The sequence below is a fragment of the Protopterus annectens genome, chromosome 3.part0 (assembly GCF_019279795.1).
Source record: "Protopterus annectens isolate FY-2018-M chromosome 3.part0, PAN1.0, whole genome shotgun sequence".
In the NCBI taxonomy this organism is placed as follows: Eukaryota; Metazoa; Chordata; order Ceratodontiformes; family Protopteridae; genus Protopterus; species Protopterus annectens.
The window spans coordinates 1,220,394,659-1,220,416,860 of record NC_056731.1 but is presented as its reverse complement, the minus strand read 5'-3'; the positions used below and the strand labels follow the sequence as shown (position 1 = coordinate 1,220,416,860).

Below are 22,202 nucleotides of genomic sequence, written 5' to 3'. Positions count from 1 at the left end.
CCAAGACTGTTTATAAATTTCTGAGCCCCCCAAGCCTTTCTTTGTTGGAAGGAAGCCTTCTAGCTTATCAGTGGGAGTGGTCAGCACTAGGTAGCCTATCTACCACAAGAGGAGGGTTCCCGGCCCAGAAATTGTAGTTTATTGGCCGTTTGGACAGTTTTTCCATCTTTCTCAACTTTCCAGTTTAAAATCCCACATTTGTGCTTGTTTCCCACCTTCCTGTAACTAGTCTAGTCCAGATACAGACTTGCTGTATCCAGGACTGTTTGCAAGCTTGTGAGTGGTGCCAGAGTCTGCTCTTCAATATTTCCCTTAGATCTATTAGTTCTCTCCTCTCCTGCACTTATACTAGCTTATTAGTCTAGCACTTTACCAGACTTCTTGTAGCTTAAAAAACTGTCCCCCTACCTAAGCACCATGTTCAATCATAGTCTCACATCAGGCTTTGTGGCAACTGAATGGCGCACAGCAACAGGCATCCCACTTCACAAAGGGGGAGCCACCACTGATCCTGGGAACTACTGCCCTATTAGCCTGATGAGCCTGGTCTGCAAGGCCATGGAACGTATCATCATGGAACTCATAAACAAAGACATTGGTAACCTCAAACTCTGGACCCCACCCAGTTTGGGTTTGTGAAAGGCAGATCATGCCTTCTGAACCTGATCGACTTCTTTGAGACAATCACCAGAGCTGTAGATGAGGGTAAGGTGGTTCACACAGCCTATCTTGACCTCTCCAAGGCTTTCGACACTATCCTCCATTCTGGAATTATAGCTAAAGTCACTAAACTAGGTATAAATCCCTACATCACAAGATGGGTTGCCAACTGGCTCACTGACAGAACCCACACTGTAAATGTTGCAGACTCCAAATCTGACTTCAAACCAGTGACAAGTGGAGTACCACAGGGTTCAGTCCTGGGACCTCTCCTGTTTGGTATCTACTACTCTGAAGTACAGGCTAAAACAGAAGGCCTCTGGCTAATGAAGTTCGCAAATGACTGCAAACTAGAAGCCGTAGTTGAGTCCCCAAATTATGTGGACATCCTACAGAAGGGCCTCACTGAGACAGATAGATGCCTGGTGTCAGAGGCATGGTCTCAAGCTCAATGCCAAAAAGTGCATTGTCATCCCCTTTGGTAAAAACTCTGTTACCATGAACTACCACATAAACGGCAGTCTGCTTAATGCCGAATGTGTGATAAGGGACCTTGAGACCCAGGTGGACAGTAGTCTCTCCTTTGATAGGAAATCCTTTTATGTGGCACACCACATCACAAAAGGGTTCTCATCCAGGAAAAAAGAGGTCATTGTTCCCCTCTACTCGGCACTCATTAGACCCATTATAGAGTACAATGCCCCTTTTGGAATTTACCTCACAAGACATCTGCAACAGCTGGAAAGGCCACAGACGTACCTCACAAAGAGGATTACTGGCCTCAAACAGATGCTATGCACTGACCGTCTCAAAAAACTCCAGCTTTACTCTGTAGCATATAGCCTACTCCGAGGAGACCTCTGCCTAACATATAAAGCTATGTTAAACCCAGAGCTGTTGGACATGCTATACCTTAAGAAATCCCAATCCCTCTGAGCTACACACTCTAGGGACCTAAATCTTGTCAGAACAATAAACAGGACATGCTGGAGGGACAGATTCCTGCCCCAAAGACTTCCTATACACTGGAACAAGCTACCCATCTATGTCAAGCAAAGTTCATTAGCAATCTTCAAGAAAAATCTTGATGAGTTGATGGGAAATAGGAAATACACCCCAAGGATCACTTCTGTGGCTCTGCTTGACAGAGGCACAGGAAATTAACTTTCCTGGGTGGCATAAGCCAGGGAACCTTGTTTGTTAGGCTTAATTAGGCCCTTGGGCTGATAGCCTAGTACCTATGTATGAACCTAATTATTGTAGCACGCAAAAGTGCTACCAGCACTAAACATTCTACAAGGAAACAGATCCAGTTCTTATTATCAATGCCAACCCCTCCAGGCATATCTAAAGGTCAGTTCCCTGTACTTTCTCCTATTAACCTGGTGAACTTGGGCATCCTGAGGCAATGTAGCAACTGCCTCATGTACACCGACAACCCTCTCTTCTTACCTTCCAACATTCAGACTTACGAGAGATGCACTTATATATCCAAATTGGAAGCCACGCATTCTCCAGCCAAGACCAGAATAGCTGGTCAAGAGGAGAAGGTCAACACTTGCACCACATCACGTGGAACACATAGCCCTCCAGAACACACATCAGCACTGCCTTCACATAAAAACACAAACCACACACCCACCTTTGCGGAGGTTCTCAATGAAAATCTACCCAAACAGCAGAGACCTCCAAGGCAGAAACGCACTCGACCACCACAACACAACACTAATCATGAGACACATAACTCCCCTAAACAGTGTGCCACTCAACCAAAGCCCCTAAGGCAAAACAGCATGCCCAACACACTAGTCATATGTGAGTCAATAGTGAGGCACACTGATGCCCCACTCACTAAGCTGAATAAGGAGAAAGTAATAGTCAGCTGCCTGTCAGGTGCCAGGATCCGACATATTAAGCATATACTCAGGTCCCTCAACAACAGGTACAAATATGACTCTGTCATTGTACATGTGGGTGTGAATGACCTGAGACGTACCTCCCTGGACTACATGAAAAGAGACATGGAGAAGCTTTTGGATTATTTAGCCCATGCGTGTATTACCCTAGCCCTGAGCAGTATCCTACCATCACCCAGAATGATACCACAGTACAAGCAAAAAATGATTGATTTCAACAATTGGCTAAGTTTCTGGTGTCATTCTAAGGGGATCCAGTATCTGTCTGCCTGGAATAACATGATTGACAGACCTTGATGCTTTGCCAGAGATGGCCTGCATCTGTTACCCCTGGGCTTCTGGATACTGGCCAAGGCTCTTGTCACCCCTATAGTGCCTTTTTAGGCAGTGTTCCAAAGACCAAATTACCACAGTAACAGCTGCAAACAAATGCAATCTGAGGGTCATGCTTCTCAATGCTAGAAGTCTAAATCTCAAAATGCACATGCTCGAAGCACTCCTTAAAATGAAGAACATTGACATTTGTGCTGTAACAGAGACCTGGTTCAAGGCAGCAGAAAGCAGGCTATAACTCATTCCACACCTTTCGACCCCAGAACTTGGACTGAAGCTCCAAAGACGGTGGTATTTCCATATTCATAAAGGATGCGCACACCTCCAGACTGGTAGCCTAACATAAAGCATCAGAGATACTTCAGGTGCAGCTAACATTGAGTAAGACAGCAATTCAGGTTGTAGCCTGCTATAGGTCCCCAAGCATGTCCCAAGACTCGTACTGCACATTCCTAAGCACCCTGGAGAATACTAGGGTCCAACATAACACTCTCTTACTAGGTGACTTTAACTACCCCTCCATTAACTAGGTAAACTACTCATCTACCAATAAACTTGCCCAAAGTTTCCTGGAGTTCATTAATTCCAGTGCCCTGGACCAGCTCGTTCTTACCCCCACTAGAGGTAGCAACATCCTTGACCTTGTCATTACTAACATGGCCGACTGTTGCTCTACACCAATAGTCAGCTGCTCCCTGGTTAGATCCGACCACAAACTAATCACCTTGGAAATCCACATCCCTCCCACCCCCCCACCCCCACAAAGGTAACCACCATGAAAAACTTATCCAAAGCTAACTTTGGGCTCCTAAAAACAGAGGTGGCTAACTTCACAACACCCATGCAAATGGACAATAGTTGCGTGACCGCAGAATCATACACCAATGCACTGTACGAACATGTACACAAATGCATGGATCTTGCCATACCCAATAGAACCAAGATGCTCTCCTCCCAAAAAAGGAAGCCAATCTGGTGGTCCCCTGCCATAAACAAACTCTACAACAGAAGGAGGAAACTGATGCGGAATAAGGTGAATTCCAAAGAATGGAAAAACTCCCTTATCGGCCTCAACAAAAAGTTGAGATACCTCATCAAATCCTCTAAAGCTAGTTATGAAAACAGAATTGCAGCAGATAGTAAAGACAACCACAAGGCCTTCTATAGTTATGTAAAGAATCTCCACGGCAATACCCAGATTTGCTCTGAGCTACTGCAGAATGGCACCTCCTATACCAAGCCAATATATATTGCCAGTATACTGGCCAACAGATTTAGTGCCAATGTTACCCCTCCCCCCCAAAAGGACCAATCGCAATACCATTAAATTGCCAGGCACCCAGAATTACTGCTGCACAGGTTAAAACAGCACTGTCCAAAGCCAAGAATACAGCTTCTATGGGACCTGACAATATCCTTGGTTGTGTTTTACATGAACTACAGAGTGCACTGGCACCTCACCTGTGTGCCCTGTTCAATCACAGCCACACCTCAGGCTTTGTCACTACCAAATTGTACACTGCTACAGTCATCCCTCTCTCTAAAGAAGGAGCGACTACAGACCCTGGGAACTATCGCCCTATTAGCCTGACGAGTCTGATATGAAAAGCTATGGAACGCATTATCATAGACCTAATAAACAAGGATATAGGGAATCTCCAAACTTTGGATCCCACACAGTTTGATTTTGTGAAGGGTAGATCATGCCTGCTCAACTTGGTCGACTTCTTTGAGTCAGTCACCAGACCTGTGGATGAAGGCAAGGTGGTTCATACAGTCTACCTTGATCTGGCCAAGGCTTTTGATACCATTCCCCACTCAGGAATCATAGAAAAACTCACTAAGCTTGGCATCAGCCCCTATATCACTAGATGGTTTGCAAACTGGCTCACAGAGAGAACCCACAGTGTGAAAGTAGCTGACTCCAAGTCAGACTGCTGACTAATCTTGAGTGGAGTCCCACAGGGTTCGGTCCTGGGTCCTCTCCTGTTTGGTATCTACTTCTCTGAAATCCAGGCCAACAAAAAGGGACTCTGGCTGACAAAGTTCGCAGACGATTGCAAGTTGGGAGCTATTATTAACTCCCCAAGTGATGTTGACATACTACAGAATGGCCTCACTGAGACCAACAACTGGTGTCAGAACCATGGCCTTAAGCTCATTGCCAAAAAATGTGTCATCATCCCCTTTGGGAAAAACCTGATTCCCGTGAATTACCACAATGATGGTAGTCCACTGAACACAGAAGGCATTATAAGAGATCTGGGAACACAGGTTGACAGCACCTCTCTTTTGATTACCACATTGCCACTATGGTCAGAAAGTCCTTCTATGTGGCACATCTCATTACTAAGGGTTTTGCATCCAGGAAAAAAGAGGTCATTGTCTCCCTCTACTCTTCTCTCATTAGGCCAATCATCAAATACAATGCCCCATTTGGCATGTACCTTACTAGACACTTGCAACAGCTGAAGAGGCCGCAAAAGTACCTCACAAAGAGGATCCTAGGCCTTAAACATTTTTCCTATATGGATAGACTCAAAAAACTCCAGCTATTCTCTGTCTCATATCACCTACTTAGAGGAGGTCTCTGCTTGACTTACAAAGGCATGTCTGACCCAGCTCTGATAGAAATACTACATCTAAAGAAATCCCAATCCTTCCGTACCACACGCTCCAGAGACCTCAACCTCATTACCACAATTAACAGCATATGCTGGAGGGACAGGTTCATAACCCAGAAACTGCCCATGCTATGGAATAGACTTCCCATACATGTCAAGCAGAGAACCTCGCTGACCTTCTTCAAGAGAAATCTTGGTGAGTGGATGGGAAACAGAAAATTCACCCCGGGGATAACACCAGTGGCTCTACTCGACAGAGACACTGGGAACTAAGGTCAGGTGGCACTATTCCAGGGTAATCCTATGGCTAGGCTTGTTAAGGCCCCAGGGTCATTAGCCTAGTACACACCTATGAACAAATATGAGCTATACAGTAGTACTGCAGTGGAGTCTAGTAATAGACTAGAAATAGTACGGTAGTGCAGGTATAGTAAACCGAGGAAGGCTTTTGGTAATTGAGAGAGAAAGAGTGAAGGGTGGAGTCTAGGAAGGGTACAGTGTGTAAGATAGAAATAAGAAAGGACAGACAGGGTGAAAAGCTATTGCAGAAATTCATAAGGGCTAATGTGAGAGAAACAAGGGGAAAATGGAGCTAGGAGAGGAAAGAATAGGTCATCCAGAGTTGGTACAGGAGCAGAGCCATTTGTTAGTGAGGTGTTCTTTCAGTAGTGTTTTAAACTTTAACATGTTGGTGTCAATAACTGTTAGGGGTAAGGAATTCCAGAGTTTGCAATCGTGTTTGTATAAGGGAGTCCCCATAGTATTTGTTGGATTTGGTTACTTCTAGAAGACGTTTGTTGGTTGTTCTTAGGGATCTTTTGCTAATGTAAGGATGGATAAAGTCTTTTAGGGCTGTTCAGTTGCTAGGAGGATGAAAAACATTGTGTGTGCAATTTAGTTGGTTGAAAGTTAGTAGGTTTGGTAATTCCAACCATTTTAGTTGGTGCAGAGAGTTGCAGAGGTGTGATCCGTTTGGGAGGCTAGTGGCAAACTGCTATTTTGTTGTACCAAGATTCTAGCTTATTTAAGTCTGCTTTCCTAAGATTAGTGAAAATAAGTGAGGCATAAAGAAGGGAGGAGAGTAAATGGGTGTTGGCTATGGATTTTCTCGTGGAGTTCGTCAGGAAAGGTTTGACTCTATAGAGTGAGCCTAGTTTAATGTGCACTTTTTTGATGGTGCTGGCTAGATGTTTATAAAATCTAAGATTGTTGTCAATGGTAACACCAAGGAGTTTGGTGTATTGAACTGGCTCTATTTTAGTGTTATTAGAGAAGTGGATTATGAAGGTTGGATGTAGGCAGTGTGATTTTGTCAGTGAAGAGCATGAATTTAGTTTTGTTAGGGTTAAGGATAAGTTAGGAGTCAGAAAGGAATATTTCAATGTCAAGAAAGGCTTTTTGTGTGGTTTCAAGGAGTTCTGGAAAAGATTGAGCTGAGCATATAAGAGAGGAGTCATCTGCATATTGGACTATTGTTGCATGTTCGGAAGCTGAGTGGAGTCTGTTAATGAAAATAATGAATAGTAGTGGTCTGAGTATGGACCCTTGTGTACACTGACAGAAACCGGCAGTAGAGGGGAGAGTTCTTCTTGCCACTTCACTGCCTGTTGTCTGTCAGAGAGGTAGCTTTGAAACCAGTGAATGGCTGTCTGGGAAAAGTTTAAGGAGGCTAGCTCATTGAGCCGTTTCTGATGTGAAACTGTATCAAAAGTTTTAGACATATCAAGAAAGACGGTGGATGCAAGTTGTCCAGAATTTCGGATTTGGTTGATTGAGTTGGTAAAACTGGCTAGTGCGGTAGTGGTGCAGTGTTTGGGTCTAAAGCCATGCTGGGATGTGGCTAGGGGGTTATTTTTTGTTAAGTAACCAAGTAGTTGTGAGTGGATGCATTTTTCAAGGATTTTTGCTATAGAGGGAAGTATGGCTATTGAACGGTAGTTTGTGAAATCTGTGGATGTATGATCCTTTTGCAGTGGGTTGATGTAAGAAACTTTCCACAGCTTAGGAATATACAGTTCTGTTATAGATCTATTAATTAGTGTGGATATGGGGTAGGAGATGGGCAGAGATGCTATTTTGAGGAATTCATTGGGGCTGGTTGTCTGCAAGTGATGATGGCCTTAGTTTGGACAGGAGTTTCTTTAGGATATTGGTTTGGATTGGTTTTATAGTAAAGGAGTTAAGATTGTCTATGGTATTTGTAGGTATGGATAGTGGAGCAACAGATTCCATTTTTACAAGTGATAGAATAAAATTAATAAAATGAGAGCTGAACTGAGATGCAATGTTTATGGTAGTTTCTGTTGTGGAGGGGGTAGTGCTGTGACCTGGTTTTAGTAATTGGTTGATGGCTTTCCAAAATTTATTGGTGGGTTATTGTGGTGTTTATCTTGCATAGTTGTGTGGTAGGTTTTTTATGTCCTGTCTAATTTTTTTTTGCAAGGTTGCACATTTGGCAATATTTAAGAATTGACTATTTTTTTGTCTCTTGGTATTGGGTCCATGTTTTGGCTCTTAGTTTCAGGAGTTTTATGCTGTTGTTGCTGAGCCATGGTATCTATTTAGATTTGATATGGATTTTTTTAAGGGAGGGGGTGATGCTGTTTAGGATTTGGGTGAAATTGCTCATTGAAATATTGTACAGCTGAGTCTAGCTAAAGGTGTTTCAGCGGTGACCAGTTACAGTTTTGTAGAAGGGTATTAAAGACTTCTTGAGAATTTTTTTATGCTACAAATATATTTGTAGACAATGCTTTTTGGGGTGATGCTCTGCTGCCTATATAAGTAAGTGGGTAGGTGTTTTCTTAAGTTGCCAGGTAGACAACCATGTTGAGGATAGTGGGAGAGTTTGTTGGTGAGAACCCAGTCAAGTATTGATTGTTTATTGCTAGGTTTTTTCACCCTTGTGGAGGATTGGATCAGTTGGGAGAAACCATGTAGGTTTACAAAATTGGTGGGATTTTTAGAGATGTGTTCCCAGTCAAGGTTAAAAATAACCCATTATTATGCTTTCTTGAGTGTATGTTGTTGAACACCAGTGAAGAAGGTCTTCAATTGAAGTAGGGTTGTTTCCAAGGGGATGTAAATGGCTATAATAGTGTGTTTATTGTGGTTTAATTGAAGGTGGGAGATTAGAATTTCACTTTTATTGGGGTTTGTGGGTTTATAACCAACCTTTCTATTTTGAGGTTTTCTTTGTAGAATATAGCAATAACATCATCTTTTTGTATATTCTATCAACTCACAGGATGCTGTACCCAGGGGTTAGGATTTCAGTGTCATTTATCTGTAGCTTTAGCCAGGTATCTGTTAGTACAGCTAAATGTGGGGATTATTGGTGATGTGCTGCATGGAATTCTAGGATTTTGTTTAGTATCATTCTCATATTCATATTTAGGATTAGGAGGTCTGAGCTTCTGTGGGGGTTGTGTGTGATGTTTGTAATTAGTGGGGTGGGGTGGGGTAGGAGTGCGGTGGTTGAGATGAAAATTGAGGGCTTGGATTGGGAAGAATGTCCCCACTTTGCTTCATGTGTGCTGAGTAGACTAGGAATAGGTGGGCAAGTTTAATAAGCGGTTTGGTCGTTTTCAGTGATAGGGTCGGTGTTTTCTTTGAATGGATGTATTTGTAGTCGATCACATTTTGAATCAACATTTATTTTCTGAACAACAAGAAGGAAACTAACGTCTGCAGTTACTGACTGGACTCCGCGGTAACTTCCCAGAAAATCAAAACATTACGAGGGTGAGATGTAAAACGGAGGCAAAATCAATGGCATTCTGCAAAACTCTGGACAGCTGAAAAGTATACCAACCACCCAAACATGCCTCTCAAATGCTACGGTTTTAGCTCTCAACTTTTGTTTGGCTCTTTTTACACCTACTGAGTTTCTTGATAAAGTTATATCTGTTTAATGGTACGTATGCTAAACAAACTAAACCTATGCAAAAAAAAGTTCATTATTATGAACTATCTGAGATCTATTACTCAAATAACTTAATTTCTGGAAAAATATTACAAAGTGGTCCTCTCATACTGCTCAAGCGCACTTCATTACGAGGAACATTCCTCATTTTGGGTTTAAAAAATACATGCTCCTCACAATTATACACTGAAGAGATCTGTAACACATTCTGTGTTAGGAATCGTTCTAACAGATATCCACGGTAAATAATATTGAATCACAATAATTCAGTACTATAGCTTTTTATAACTACAACGTAGCACAGTAAAACCACCTTGTAGCCTTCACACAAACACGCACTAACACTTTTCTGCTACATCACAGTATGACAGAACTTTTACTTCCGTTGTCAGTACCCTCAGTACTCTATAAAATCACATGCTTTTTACACGTCGAGTTGTAAACTCAGGCTATCCCCTTTCCAATTCTGGGAAAAGAGAGGTTGACCCTTACGCGTTAACAACATAAAAAGAAAGGTTGTAAGCACACTAGCAATCTGATTACTGCTATACAAACGTCCAACCTACGGCACTAAGCAAACACATTACTAATTCTCTATTGATGCATTCAACACACTTTCGCAAAAAGTCACACGAACCGGTCAAGAAAACAAATAGCACGTGATGCTGGGGAAGCCTTACCCACCGCTCACGTGACATGAGCGCTTTTGCAGGTTCTCTGTTTTTACCGGAACTGATAGTATATTTTTCCGTTTAGATTACTTTAAAATGGAAAAGATCGTTAAAGGTAAGTTTCTAAGAGTCTTGGTAAAAGATCTTGCATCACCATTTTGAGGCGCAGGTGGTATGTAGCTGCAAGAACTTTTAGTGTTAATATTTGTTTGCAGAATTTACTATATATTTGGTGTATGTATTCCAGTCAGTTGAGAGGTATGCGTGTGTACCCCTCAACTGTCCAGATTTTTGTCTGTTCCTCATAACATTTGTGGTTTTCTGGCAAATCACCGAGGATTGACGTAACTAAATAATTGCACTTGAGTTTCAAACTTCCTGTTCTTCCGAAAATGCATACTAACAAATCCTGTTCGAGCAACAGTCTAAAGTTTATAAGAACAATATTTAATTATTTTCGGTTATGTCCCGATTTCTTGCTGTTAAAGAGTTGAGGTATGCCTCTCAGCTGCCCACTGATTTTTACCTCATACTTTTGCCCTGTACCCCATAAATCTATGAATTTATTTATTTAATTGTTGAAAATCGCTGAGGAAGACCATCGATGCCAGGCATTAGAATTTTATAGTTCTTATTGATGAGAAAATGCACGTTGGATTAAAGCTTGTTGTATTTGAGTGAATTAATGTAATATTTGAAAATTTCATGTTTTTGAGGATTTGTCCCCTCATTGTTTTTGTCTTTGTCCAGAACTGAGAAATCGAGGTTATTAGCAAGTCCAATATTAAGCTCTTAAAAGCTTCAGGTTTGGTGTGTATTTCTTAACAGTTCTTGATTTACCTTTTTTGGCTTAAAAGTGTTTCTGTGGCATCGACATACAGTTACAGCAGTTCAGTGCTAGGTTTTATATTCAGATGATACCTGGTGCAGATAGAATCTTAGTCATGGAAATGATGTGCATGTCTAGAGTTTTATCTTGTGCAGCAATAGTCTATATGGGTTGTTTCCCCACCACACAAACACAGCATCAATGGGACCAGATGGTGTCCCGGGCTGCGTCCTACATGAACTCCAAGAAGAGCTAAACCCAAACATAAAACTACTGTTCAATCTTAGCCTTACTACAGGATATGTACCCAAAGAGTGGCGTACAGCAACAGTGGTCCCTCTCCACAAAGGTGGTGCCTCAACGGATCCTGGAAACTATCGCCCCATAAGCCTGATTAGCTTGGTCTGCAAAGCTATGGAAAGGATCATCATGGACCTCATAAATAAAGATATTGGGGACCTACAGACACTGGATCCTACCCAGTTTGGCTTTGTTAAGGGCAGATCCTGCCTCTTAAACCTGGTCGATTTCTTTGAAACAGTCACCAAGGCCATTGGCGAGGGAAGGTGGTCCACACAGCCTACCTGGACCTCAAAAGCCTTCGATACAATACCCCACTCGGGCATTATAGATAAGCTCACCAGCTTAAATATAAACCCCTATGTCACTAGATGGGTTGCAAACTGGCTCAAGGACAGAACCCACATGGTTAGAATTGCTGGAGCCATGTCAGACTCCAAACCAGTTACAAGTGGCGTCCCACAAGGCTCAGTCCTGGGACCTCTCTTGTTCGGTATATATTTCTCGCCGGTACAGGCCAACACGGAAGGACTGTGGCTGACCAAGTTCGCAGATGACTGCAAACTGGGCTCCATAATCAACTCTCCAGCCGACACAAGCATCCTCCAAAAGGGCCTCATAGAAACAGACAACTGGTGCCAGAGCCATGGCCTCAAGCTAAACACCAAAAGTGTATAGTCATCCCTTTGGCAAAAACAAAGTGCCCACAAATTACCACATAGGTGGTAATCCATTAAGTACAGAAGAAGTCATTAGGGACCTGGGGACCCAAGTTGATAGCAATCTCTCATTTGACAACCACGTGGCCAAAGTGGTTAGAAAAACATTTTATATAGCCCACCTAATCATGAAGGGATTCACATCTAGATCAGGGGAGGTCATCGTACCTCTTTACTCATCCCTCATCAGGCCCATAATTGAGTACAATGCCCCTTTTGGGATGTTTACCAGACACCTGCAGCAACTGGAAAGACCCCAAAAGTACCTCACCAAGAGGATCAAAGGGCTCAAACAGATGCCATATGCTGCCCGGTTAAAGAAACTCCAGCTCTACTCAGTGGCATACCACCTGCTCAGAGGCGATCTGTGCCTGGCGTATAAAGCCATGTCCAACCCGAATTAATGGACATGCTGCACCTCAGAAAATCCAAATCCCATCGAGCTCTGGCCGAGAGACTTGAACCTCAGCACTGAAATAAATAGGACATGCTGGAGGGACAGATTCATAACCCAGAGGCTCCCTTCACTCTGGAATAAAATCCCAGTCCAGGTTAGGCAGAGTCTCACATTGACTGTCTTCAAGAGGAATCTTGATGAGTGGATGGGAGATGTATACTAACTCTCAAAAGGCATAGCAAAAATAATTTAAAAATGGTGGAATAAAATCCCAGTCCAGTTGACTGTCTTCAAGAGGAATCTTGATGAGTGGATGGGAGATCGTAGGTTTACCCCGGCTATCACTTCCGTGTCACTGTTAGACAGAGGCACAGTATACTAACCTCAAAAAAAGGCATAGCAAAATTAATTTAAAATGGGTGGCGAAAGCCAAACACACTCTGGCTAGGCTTATAAATGCCCTAGGGCAGATAGCCTAGTATGAACCTATGAACACACTTTCCCTGATTGCTGATTGACTAATCTTTTAGAGAGGAATCAGACTGAAGCATTCCTCAGTACTTTCTTGCCATCTCAAGAAGAAGCATCTCTTCGACTTCACAGGAACAGTAACTGGCTAAGAGCTTCAGGCAACTGTTTATTTTAGAGCACTCCAGGATGGGCAGTAGGCAAAACCACCCGTGATGTGGGACAACCTTGTAGCATCAGATCTCTTATTTTTCAAGAAATAACATGTTCTTGTGAATCAGGTTGTTCTTAAGAAGATCAGATTAAAAAGAAAAGGGAGAAAAAAAGAAAAATTGAGTCACGTCCATCAGGGGCTTATGCCTTCCAATCCCCGTAAAAGGACTACAAGGCACTGAAAACTGTGTAAAGCAAAGAGTGCAGGGGGTGCTGCAGCCCCCTTGATGGATGTATGTGCCTGGCTTTCACTGACATTGTCAGTAATACCCAATAGAGTTTTGTTGTTGACTCTAAACATTTAGAAGTCCACAATGGTTAAAAAGTACAGAATTAGAATAGCAGTTAAAAACTGCCAGACAGCTCAGTCGAGACATTAATAAAGTTGGCACTACCCACACCTGAGTGAATGATGGTGTGTCTTAAAGTAAACAATCACTGAGCTTCATTTCTGGCAGCTAAGTCCCCATCGGGGAACATCTTCACTTGGAAATTTGCCCTTTTATAAAAAATAGCACTTTTTCTATTTTTTGACTAAAAACAGCATCTCCCCTTTAAGAAACCCCTTATTTTTTTCTCAATATCATAAATTTCCTAACAGGGACTACTATTTTTTAGCTTAGAGCGTTACGTTATTTGGGGATAATTGTCTGAAAAATTGTGTACTGCTTGTATAAACTTTGAATTTTGTGAAAAGAATGTTTACTGAGAAACGGGCAGGGAATTAATGCTTACTTGCTCACTTTGTGACAACCTGCCTTACATTTTTATTCTCAATGTGTGTGTGTGTGTGTGTGTGTGTGTGTGTGTGTGTGTGTGATGATTGAACAGTACTGATGGAATATTGTGTACTGCCTGTCTAAATTTTGAACTTTGTTGAACAAGAAAGTTTATGTTGAAACGGGCAGCGAGTTGTGTCAATGTAATGCTTATACTCACTTTGTGACAACCTACCTTCCATTTTGATTATGTCAATGTGTGTGTGTGTGTGTGTGTGTGTGTGTGTGTGTGTGTGTGTGTGTGTGTGTGTGTGTGTCTGAACAATATTGATGTGAAGTCTGTTTTTCTTTTATGTTTTATAATCTGAAGTAATGAGGAAGGTGTTTTCAGTGCAAGTGTGCTGCTTGTAAACACTCGGTGACAGCTTACTTTCTGACTGACTCACTGTAGCTACACTTATGCTTGTGGAGCTTCTTCCCTGGTTACAGCTTGGGTACTTACTCCATTCTAGCTGGCCCTTCTGTCACAGTACCTAAAAAGAAAAAAAGTAATTTACCAAGGAGTCCTTGCCATTGTTGCGGACTCTGTGTACACCTCAGCTGATAGTAAGTGAACCTGTAGTGGACAATGGTTGTTTCTAAAACCACTCACTCACTTTTCTAGCTTCCTGTGTTGTAGTCCTTTCGTTCATCATGAGCTGGGGATCAGCCACATCCTCTTCATCTGTGACAGTGCCCAATAAGGACAGGCATGCCTCCAAGTTGGTTCTGTAATACTGGAACTCCTATTTTATAAAAAAAAAAAAAAGTTAAACATTGGTCTTCTAATGAAGTTATTACTGTTAAAAAAAGAATAGTTCCTTACCCTGAATTGACAGGCAGTACAGGTAGTAAATCCTGGTATGCAGAATACTTTACATGTGTGCATTCCCTGCAAAATTGTTCCTGAGGAAGCAGAGCCTGAGGATTATGATTTTTACAGAGAGCAGCCTTCTTGTTCTGTAGATTCCCAGGCTGAACTCTCTGATTGGTAGGGAAACTTTAATTCTTATCCTCATCTGGACAAAATTTCTTTTAGTCAGACTTTTGCAAGGGTAAGTGAGGTATTTTATGGGAGCAAATAGAGGTATTCCCTAAACTGGATATACCATTTTTTTCTTTTTTGAACCAGATTCTTTCTACCGTTTTTCAGGTATGTAAACATGCTCTGAAGTGTGTACATATGATTCTTTAGATACTGTGTCTAGGCCCACTGCTATTGCTACATTATCTAGATGGTATTCCTGGGAACATAACCACAAGTTTCCTGATGAAGTAAATTCTGAAAATGTGGATTTGGCTTTAAGTAATGAAATATTGTTTCCCCCTTTTCAGTAAACAGAATTAAAAAAAAAGATACGGCTGGAGGGTAACAAAAAGTTTGTGTGTGTGTGGGGGGGTCTTTCAGAAAAAGGGACAGACCAATTGTGTAGAATGATTTTGCCAGCATTCCTTACCCTCATACCCCATGCCTGGCCAGTTATATGTACAGATCTGTCCCAGAAAACTGTCCATCAACATTTTCTCTTTTAGAATAAGATTATTTCAGACTCCTGAGTGTTAAAAGTGGTGCAGGAGGGTTACAAATGATACTGGATTAAAAATCTTTTCAAGAAAATACCTTCCCACTCTCAAAACCAAACTTTTTTTTTCTACAGTTTCTTTAGTCGATACATACCCAGGGAGTCAAAGAACCAATGATCTGATATTGTTAATCCTCATTCATTCCTTACGCATGGGTATCGGTTCTGAGCTCAGAACCGAGCCGGCCATTTTCCAAGCCCGCGTCAGCTTCAAACTCTCGAGCTAAACTATTACCCACAATCCTCCTCTCCCTGTTACCTCAGATTTTGTTTGCCGCATTGCCATTCGGTCGTGTCAAGCGACTTCTCTTGAGCTAAGTACAGTCAATTGTTGTTTAATAGAGAAAAGTTCATATTTTATTGTCTCTTACCCCATTGCATCTAGCGTTCATAATTTCTTCAGGTTTTTCTGTTTTTTCTTTACTACTTTTACCGTGAGGTATTCTCTCTTTACCATCGTTGGTAATCTTTTTCCCTTTTTCTCTCATACCTTCGGGTACTCTCTTATACCATTGTTGGTACTTTTCTATTAATTAATTTGCTGTCATGGCAGATAAAAAAAGGTCGTCCGGGGTTTAAGTGGTGTTCTGATTGTGGACACAAACTGCCTACTTCTGATGCACACTCTTTGTGTGTTTATTGTTTGGGAGCTTCCCATTTGTCTGTTGACCCACCCTGTACTGTTTGTGAGAACTTTTCTAATAGAACCTTGTTGGAGAGGAAAAACAAGCTGATACTGAAGGGATTTCTAAAATCTCCCATTTCAGAGGCTATTTCTGGGTCGGAGGTCTCAACCCCTCCTAGAGCCCATAAGAAAACCTTGGATGTTCCTACTAAGGCTGAATCTTTGCCTTCGTCCCCGGCTGGGGACTCCTGCCAACCAAAACCTAAAAAGGCTAAAGTTTCGGGTTCGGCACCGAGGCCTTCGGCTCCATTAGTGATTTTGGCTCAAGTCTTCTCCTGCAGCCTTCTATATATCGGAACCGACGCCTTTATTGTTGGCTCCAGTTTTGTCGGTTCCGACTTCGACACCGATCCCTGTGTCGGTGCAGGCAGTGGCCTCGGCACCAATGACTTCTTCTGTGCAGACAACAGTAGTCCAGTCTCTCTCAGCACTGTTGTCCTCGGCGCGGTCAGATGAGATGGGCACCGAGTCTGCCACTTCTGTGGACAGGCCTGTTTCTCCCTCAGTCTACGTGAGGTCCACTAGAAGCCTTTCCGAACATGATGTCTTGTGTCTTGTGGACCAGGTACTCTTGGCCAGAGATATCCCACCCCTCAGGAACTATCCTTCCTTGGGAGGTGATCATCCATCTCCAAAGACCCCTTCTTATTCTCCTCCTTCATTGCCTTTGAAGTCCATGGATATAGCACAGTCTTCCCCTTCTGCGGTTCCCTTTATGGATCTCACTAAGGAACGGCAGTTGCCTTTGTGGCAGGAAAGTTTTGCTATGACCCACGATGTCAGCCGTGACACGAATAGTTTGCTGCTCCACAGCCATCCAGGGACTCCGGGTCGGCAGACTGAGCCACTTAGGGGAGGGGTGACCCCTGTCCTAAACATACACTCCTCTTCGGGTGGACCAGCCTTCCAACTGATGGAGAAGGCTTTCGCTGCTGCTGGCGATACCAGACTGTCTCTACCTCCGCCCTCCTCTGGTACACTGGTTTCACAAGTCGCATCTGGCAGACACCGGGTGCAAGGGCCACAGGACATATTCCCAAAGGAATCCCCTTTTCCGCTGTCTTCTCCAGCTTCTCCCACTGAGGAGGTCCACCGGAAAAGTTCATGTAATAGGAAACACATGGACTCCACAGAGGAGTCCCTCACCGAAGACACAGATTTCGATGAAGGGGAAGGATCCCCTTGGTCACCCTCTGAGGTATCCTTTGGTGATATCCTCAAAATCCTTAAACAGAGAGGTGACTGGCAGTCCTCTAATCCAACCTCTGAGGAATCTGTGTTCCTGCAGGCCTTTCGTGCCCGGCCTCCTACCTCCTGGGTTACTCCACCTGCCGATGAACTTGTCCGGCTCCTGATACCGTCAAAGCTGTTCCCCGAAGGCCAGATAAGATCTTGTCCCCTCCTGCTTCGGATTCCCATTGGGCCAGATGTCTTCCTGTGGATGCTTTGGTGGTGGCGGCCGTAACAAAAAAGGATCTGGCAGAAGAAGAAAGCCAGACTGTCCATCTGCCTAACAAAGAGTCCTGGGCCCTGGACAGGATAGGGAAGCGCACCTTTGCTTCAGCGACCTTTGCTATCAGGTCACTGAATTATATGGCACATTTTACCAGGCTTCAAAGGGATCTGGTTTCTGAGCTCGCTGAAACCTTGGCTGGTGCTGTGTCTAATGAGGTCCGTGACAAAGTGGCCTCTCAGCTGGCCATCATTGAATCTATATCTAACTCCTCTATGCGACTGATATCTCACACGTCAGAAGGAGCAGCTAGAGCAGCGGGTTCAGCTGTGGTCTTGAAGACACGCCTGGATGCGCTTGTGCAACTTCTTGGAACCCTTTAAGTCTTCTTTTCTTAATGCCCCCATTGAGGCCTCCTCGTTATTTGGGCCCAAAGTTAAAAGCACACTGGCCAGATGTGAACAGGATGGTAAGACCCTTTCTGCCATAGGTGTCCGTTATTCTTCCCCTCAACGTGCTTTCTCCTGAAACCAAAAGAGTGGGAAGATATGGTTCAAGAAATCTCAGGGTCCTTTCCGTGACACACAGGCCGAGTTCTCCCCCAGAGGCAGAGGGGCAAACTCACAGGGAAGACGCTCCTTTCGGGGCAGAGGGGGTCCGCGTAACCAGGGTTCCAGGGATTCTTTCCCTGGTCAGTCCTACCAGCGCTCCTGAAGAGCGGCCCAACTCCTTTCCTCTGGAGGTGGTTGGGGGACGTTTCTCCTTGTACCCTTCTGCCTGGCTAACCATCGCCACCGATTCCTGGGTACAAAGAATTATAACCAGAGGTTATCATATCCCCTTCGATCTTTGCCCCGTCCGTTCAGAAAATCTTCCCTACGTTCCACCCAGTCAAAGGGAAGAAGCAGCACTAGAGATAGAAAAGCTGCTAAGAAAGAGAGTCATCCAAATAGTCCCTCCAGACCAGATAGGATCCAGATTCTACTCAAGACTATTTTTGGTGCCAAAGAAAACCGGGGACTGGAGACCAATTTTGGATCTCAGTATATTGAACAAGTTTGTGAGAGTACAAAAATTCCAGATGTCACAATACAGTCTATCCTCCCACTTTTGGAAAAAGACGATTGGATGTGCTCTATAGATTTTCAAGATGCATACTACCACATATAGGTGGACAGGCCATCAAGAAGATTTCTGCGCTTCCATGCGGGAGCCAGTCACTACCAGTTCAGAGTACTGCCCTTTGGACTGTCTACAGCCCCCAGAGTGTTCACAAAGTGCATGGCAGTTGTCACAGTTCACTTGCGACTTCAAGGATTCCATGTGTTTCCATATCTAGATGACTGGCTCATTTCTGCCCCCACCAGACATCTACTGGAAAAAGCCCTGGCATACTCTCTCCTCGCTACTCAAAGGCTAGGCATAACCATAAACTGGCAGAAATCCAATCTCACCCTATCTCAGTCGACAGAATTCATAGAGGTTATCTTGGACACAAAAAACTAAACTGCAGAGCTGCTATTCCAGAGCACAGAATTCTAAGGATAAAGCAACAACAAATTCCAATCCATTCAGAGGAAAAATCTATGGCTCACTCGGTTCTACAGCTGTTGGGTTCCTTGGCAGCCTCCATCACCATTGTTCCCCTGGCCAGGTTTCACATGAGGCTTCTCCAATGGCTACTGCTCACCCAGTGGTATCCTTTTCAGCATCCTCTTTCAGCCATGATTCGAGTAACCAACAGGTGCAAACAGGATTTAAATTGGTGAATAACGCACAATCTCTCACAATGGTCTCGCCCCTTCTCCCCCCCAGTATCCCAAGGCCACAGTGACCACGGATGCCTCCCTGATGGGGTGGGGGGGCTAAGTCAGGGACAGACAGTCCAAGGCACTTGGTCCAAACTGGAGGCCCATCTTCATATAAATGTTCTAGAGCTGAGGGCGGTGCTTCTGGCATTGCAAGCATTCCATCCCCTGATGCCGTCTGGGACAATTGCGATTCAATCAGACAACATGGTGGTGGTGTGGTACATCAACAAGCAAGGTGGAACCAAATCTTACCCCCTTTGTCGATAGGCCATGAAGATATGGCAATGGGCGATGGCTACCAACTGTTTTCTTCTAGCAATGCACATTCCCGGGAGTTCCAACGTGATAGCAGACAGACTCAGCAGGTGCATTCTTCAACCTCACGAGTGGTCCCTGAATCCCTTGATAGCGGCGAATATCTTCCACCGCTGGGGCCGTCCTTGCTGCGACCTCTTTGCATCCCCAACCAACTACAAATGCAGCAACCACTTCTCCCTGATTCCCCCTCCGGGACAGTCACCCAGGGACGCTCTAGTCCACGATTGGCCCTCAGGTCTTCTTTACGCATTTCCACCCTTTCCCCTCATTCCCCAGTTTCTGAAGAAAGCCCGTTGGTTGAAGAGCAAGATGATCCTCATAGCACCATATTGGCCTCGACAGATTTGGTTCCTCTTCCTTTGGTCTCACCTACTAGATCGACCATGGATTCTCCATCCAACCCCGGAGTTGATCTCACACCCACAGAACCTGATTCATCCCAATTTGAACAGCCTGAAGCTCACTGCTTGGCTACTCCAATTCCCTTGACTGCCAGGCAGAATGATCTTTCTTTACCAGTACGTGACATTCTCCTTGCTTCTCATAAGTCTTCCACTAGAATTACTTATCTGAGCAAGTGGAAAAGATTTACCTGTTGGCTGAAAGATAAACAAGTAGACCCCTTTTCAGCACCAGTGTCGATAATACTAGACTATCTGGACAACCTGTTTCAGTCGGGTCTATCGCCCTCTACCATTAGAGTTCATTTGGCTGCAATTTCTAATTTTCATGAGGGTGTCCAAGATTCCTCTCTTATGTCCCATAAATTGTGCAAGACCTTCATAAAAGGTGTGAATCATCTGAAGCCACCTTTTAGAGAACCTATTCAACCGTGGAATTTATCATTAGTTCTACGAGCTCTGACAATGTCACCTTTCGAACCAGCCTCTTCTTGCGACCTCAAATATTTGTCATGGAAAACCTTGTTTTTGGTTGCTATTACTTCTGCCAGACGTATTTATGAACTTCAAGCTTTATGTATCGAGAGTCCATACTTGATTTTTCATAGAGATAGAGTGTCTCTGAGAACTAATCCGTTATTTCTGCCTAAAGTGATCTCTGAAATGTCCATTAATCAAGCCATTGAATTGCCAGTTTTCTTTCCCAATCATTCAAACAGAGGAGAGTATTGCCTACATACCCTAGATATACACAGGCAAATCTGTTTTTACTTAAACAGGACTAAACCCTTTCGTAAATCTGACCAGTTATTTTTGGCCTTTACTGGACCTAGATTAGGATCTGCTGTTGCTAAGGTCACATTAGCTAGATGGTTGAAGGACTATGTGACCTTTATTTATACACAACGTAATATCTCGTTGCCTACTACCATGAAGGCTCATTCAACAAGGCTGGTGGCAGCTTCTGCTGCCTTCCATGCCAGAGCTTCTTTACATGACATCTATGCAGCTGCAACTTGGGCTACGCCTCATACCTTCATCAATCATTACAAATTGGATTTGGCCTCCAGGGGAAGAGCATCTTTCGGTTCTATGGTGCTCAGGAATGTCCTGCCATGAAAGCCTCCCAGGAATAGAGGTAGCTGGGGACTCTGTCCCATGCGTAAGGAATGAACGAGGGTTAACAATATCAGATAAAGAAGTTATGTCTTACCATAATGTTCCATTTGTATTGTTGATCCTCGTTCAGTCATTACGACCCTCCCTCCTTCCCCCTCCTGTGGTTTCTAGTGGATCTCACCATCCGGTTCTCTTAGGTTATTTGACCAGAGGTAGCCTCTACCTTCTTTGACTTGCAAACTCAATCTGAGGTAACAGGGAGAGGGGGATTGTGGGTAAGAGTTTAGCTCGAGAGTTTGAAGCTGACATGAGCTTGGAAAATGGCCGGCTCTGTTCCGAGCTCGGAACCGATACCCATGCGTAATGACTGAACGAGGATCAACATTACACATGGAACGTTATGGTAAGACATAACTTCTTTTTTTGTTTTTTAAGTCAAAGGAGCAAATGTTTCTATTAATGAGTGTTTCTGGTACCAAAGAAAAAGGCTTCTTGGAAACTAGTAGTAGATCTTTAATTTCTAAATATGTATGTGAAAGTTCAAAATGTTGACCCTAGAGACTGTGTTACCTCTCATTCCTCACACAAATTATTTGGTAATTCAAGATCTAAAAGATGCTTACAACCATATTCCATATTCCCATACCCATAGGTTCATAGGGTGGTACTAGGCTATTGGCCCTAGGGCCTATACAAGCCTAGCCATAACGATTCCCTGGATATTTCTTCCCACAATATTTACTTCCCTGGACCCCTGTCTAGCAGGGCGACTGACGTGATCCCCGGGGTGAATTTCCTGTCTCCCATCCAGTCGTCAAGGTTCCTTTTGAAGACGGCCAAGGAGGTGCTCTGCTTGACATGTATGGGCAGTCTATTCCAGAGTATGGGGAGTCTCTGGGTCATGAATCTATCCCTCCAGCATGTTTTGTTCATTGTGATGACAAGGTTTAGATCCCTGGAGTATGTGGCAGTGAGGGATTGGGATTTCTTTAAGTGGAGCATGTTCAACAGCTCCGGGT

The 22,202-nt window shown here is 43.6% G+C and overlaps 1 protein-coding gene across 1 annotated transcript in view; it reads left to right on the top strand.

Annotated features, from left to right (window-relative positions):
- The first annotated feature begins 9,930 nt into the window (after positions 1–9,930).
- The window catches only part of BLOC1S5 (biogenesis of lysosomal organelles complex 1 subunit 5), a 250,465-nt gene continuing 238,193 nt past the window's right edge, over positions 9,931–22,202 (top strand). Inside the window, exon 1 of the mRNA XM_044065420.1 lies at positions 9,931–10,244. Coding sequence (XP_043921355.1) covers positions 10,226–10,244 — 19 coding nt within the window. The 5' untranslated portion in view covers positions 9,931–10,225. The remainder of the gene's footprint in view (positions 10,245–22,202) is intronic.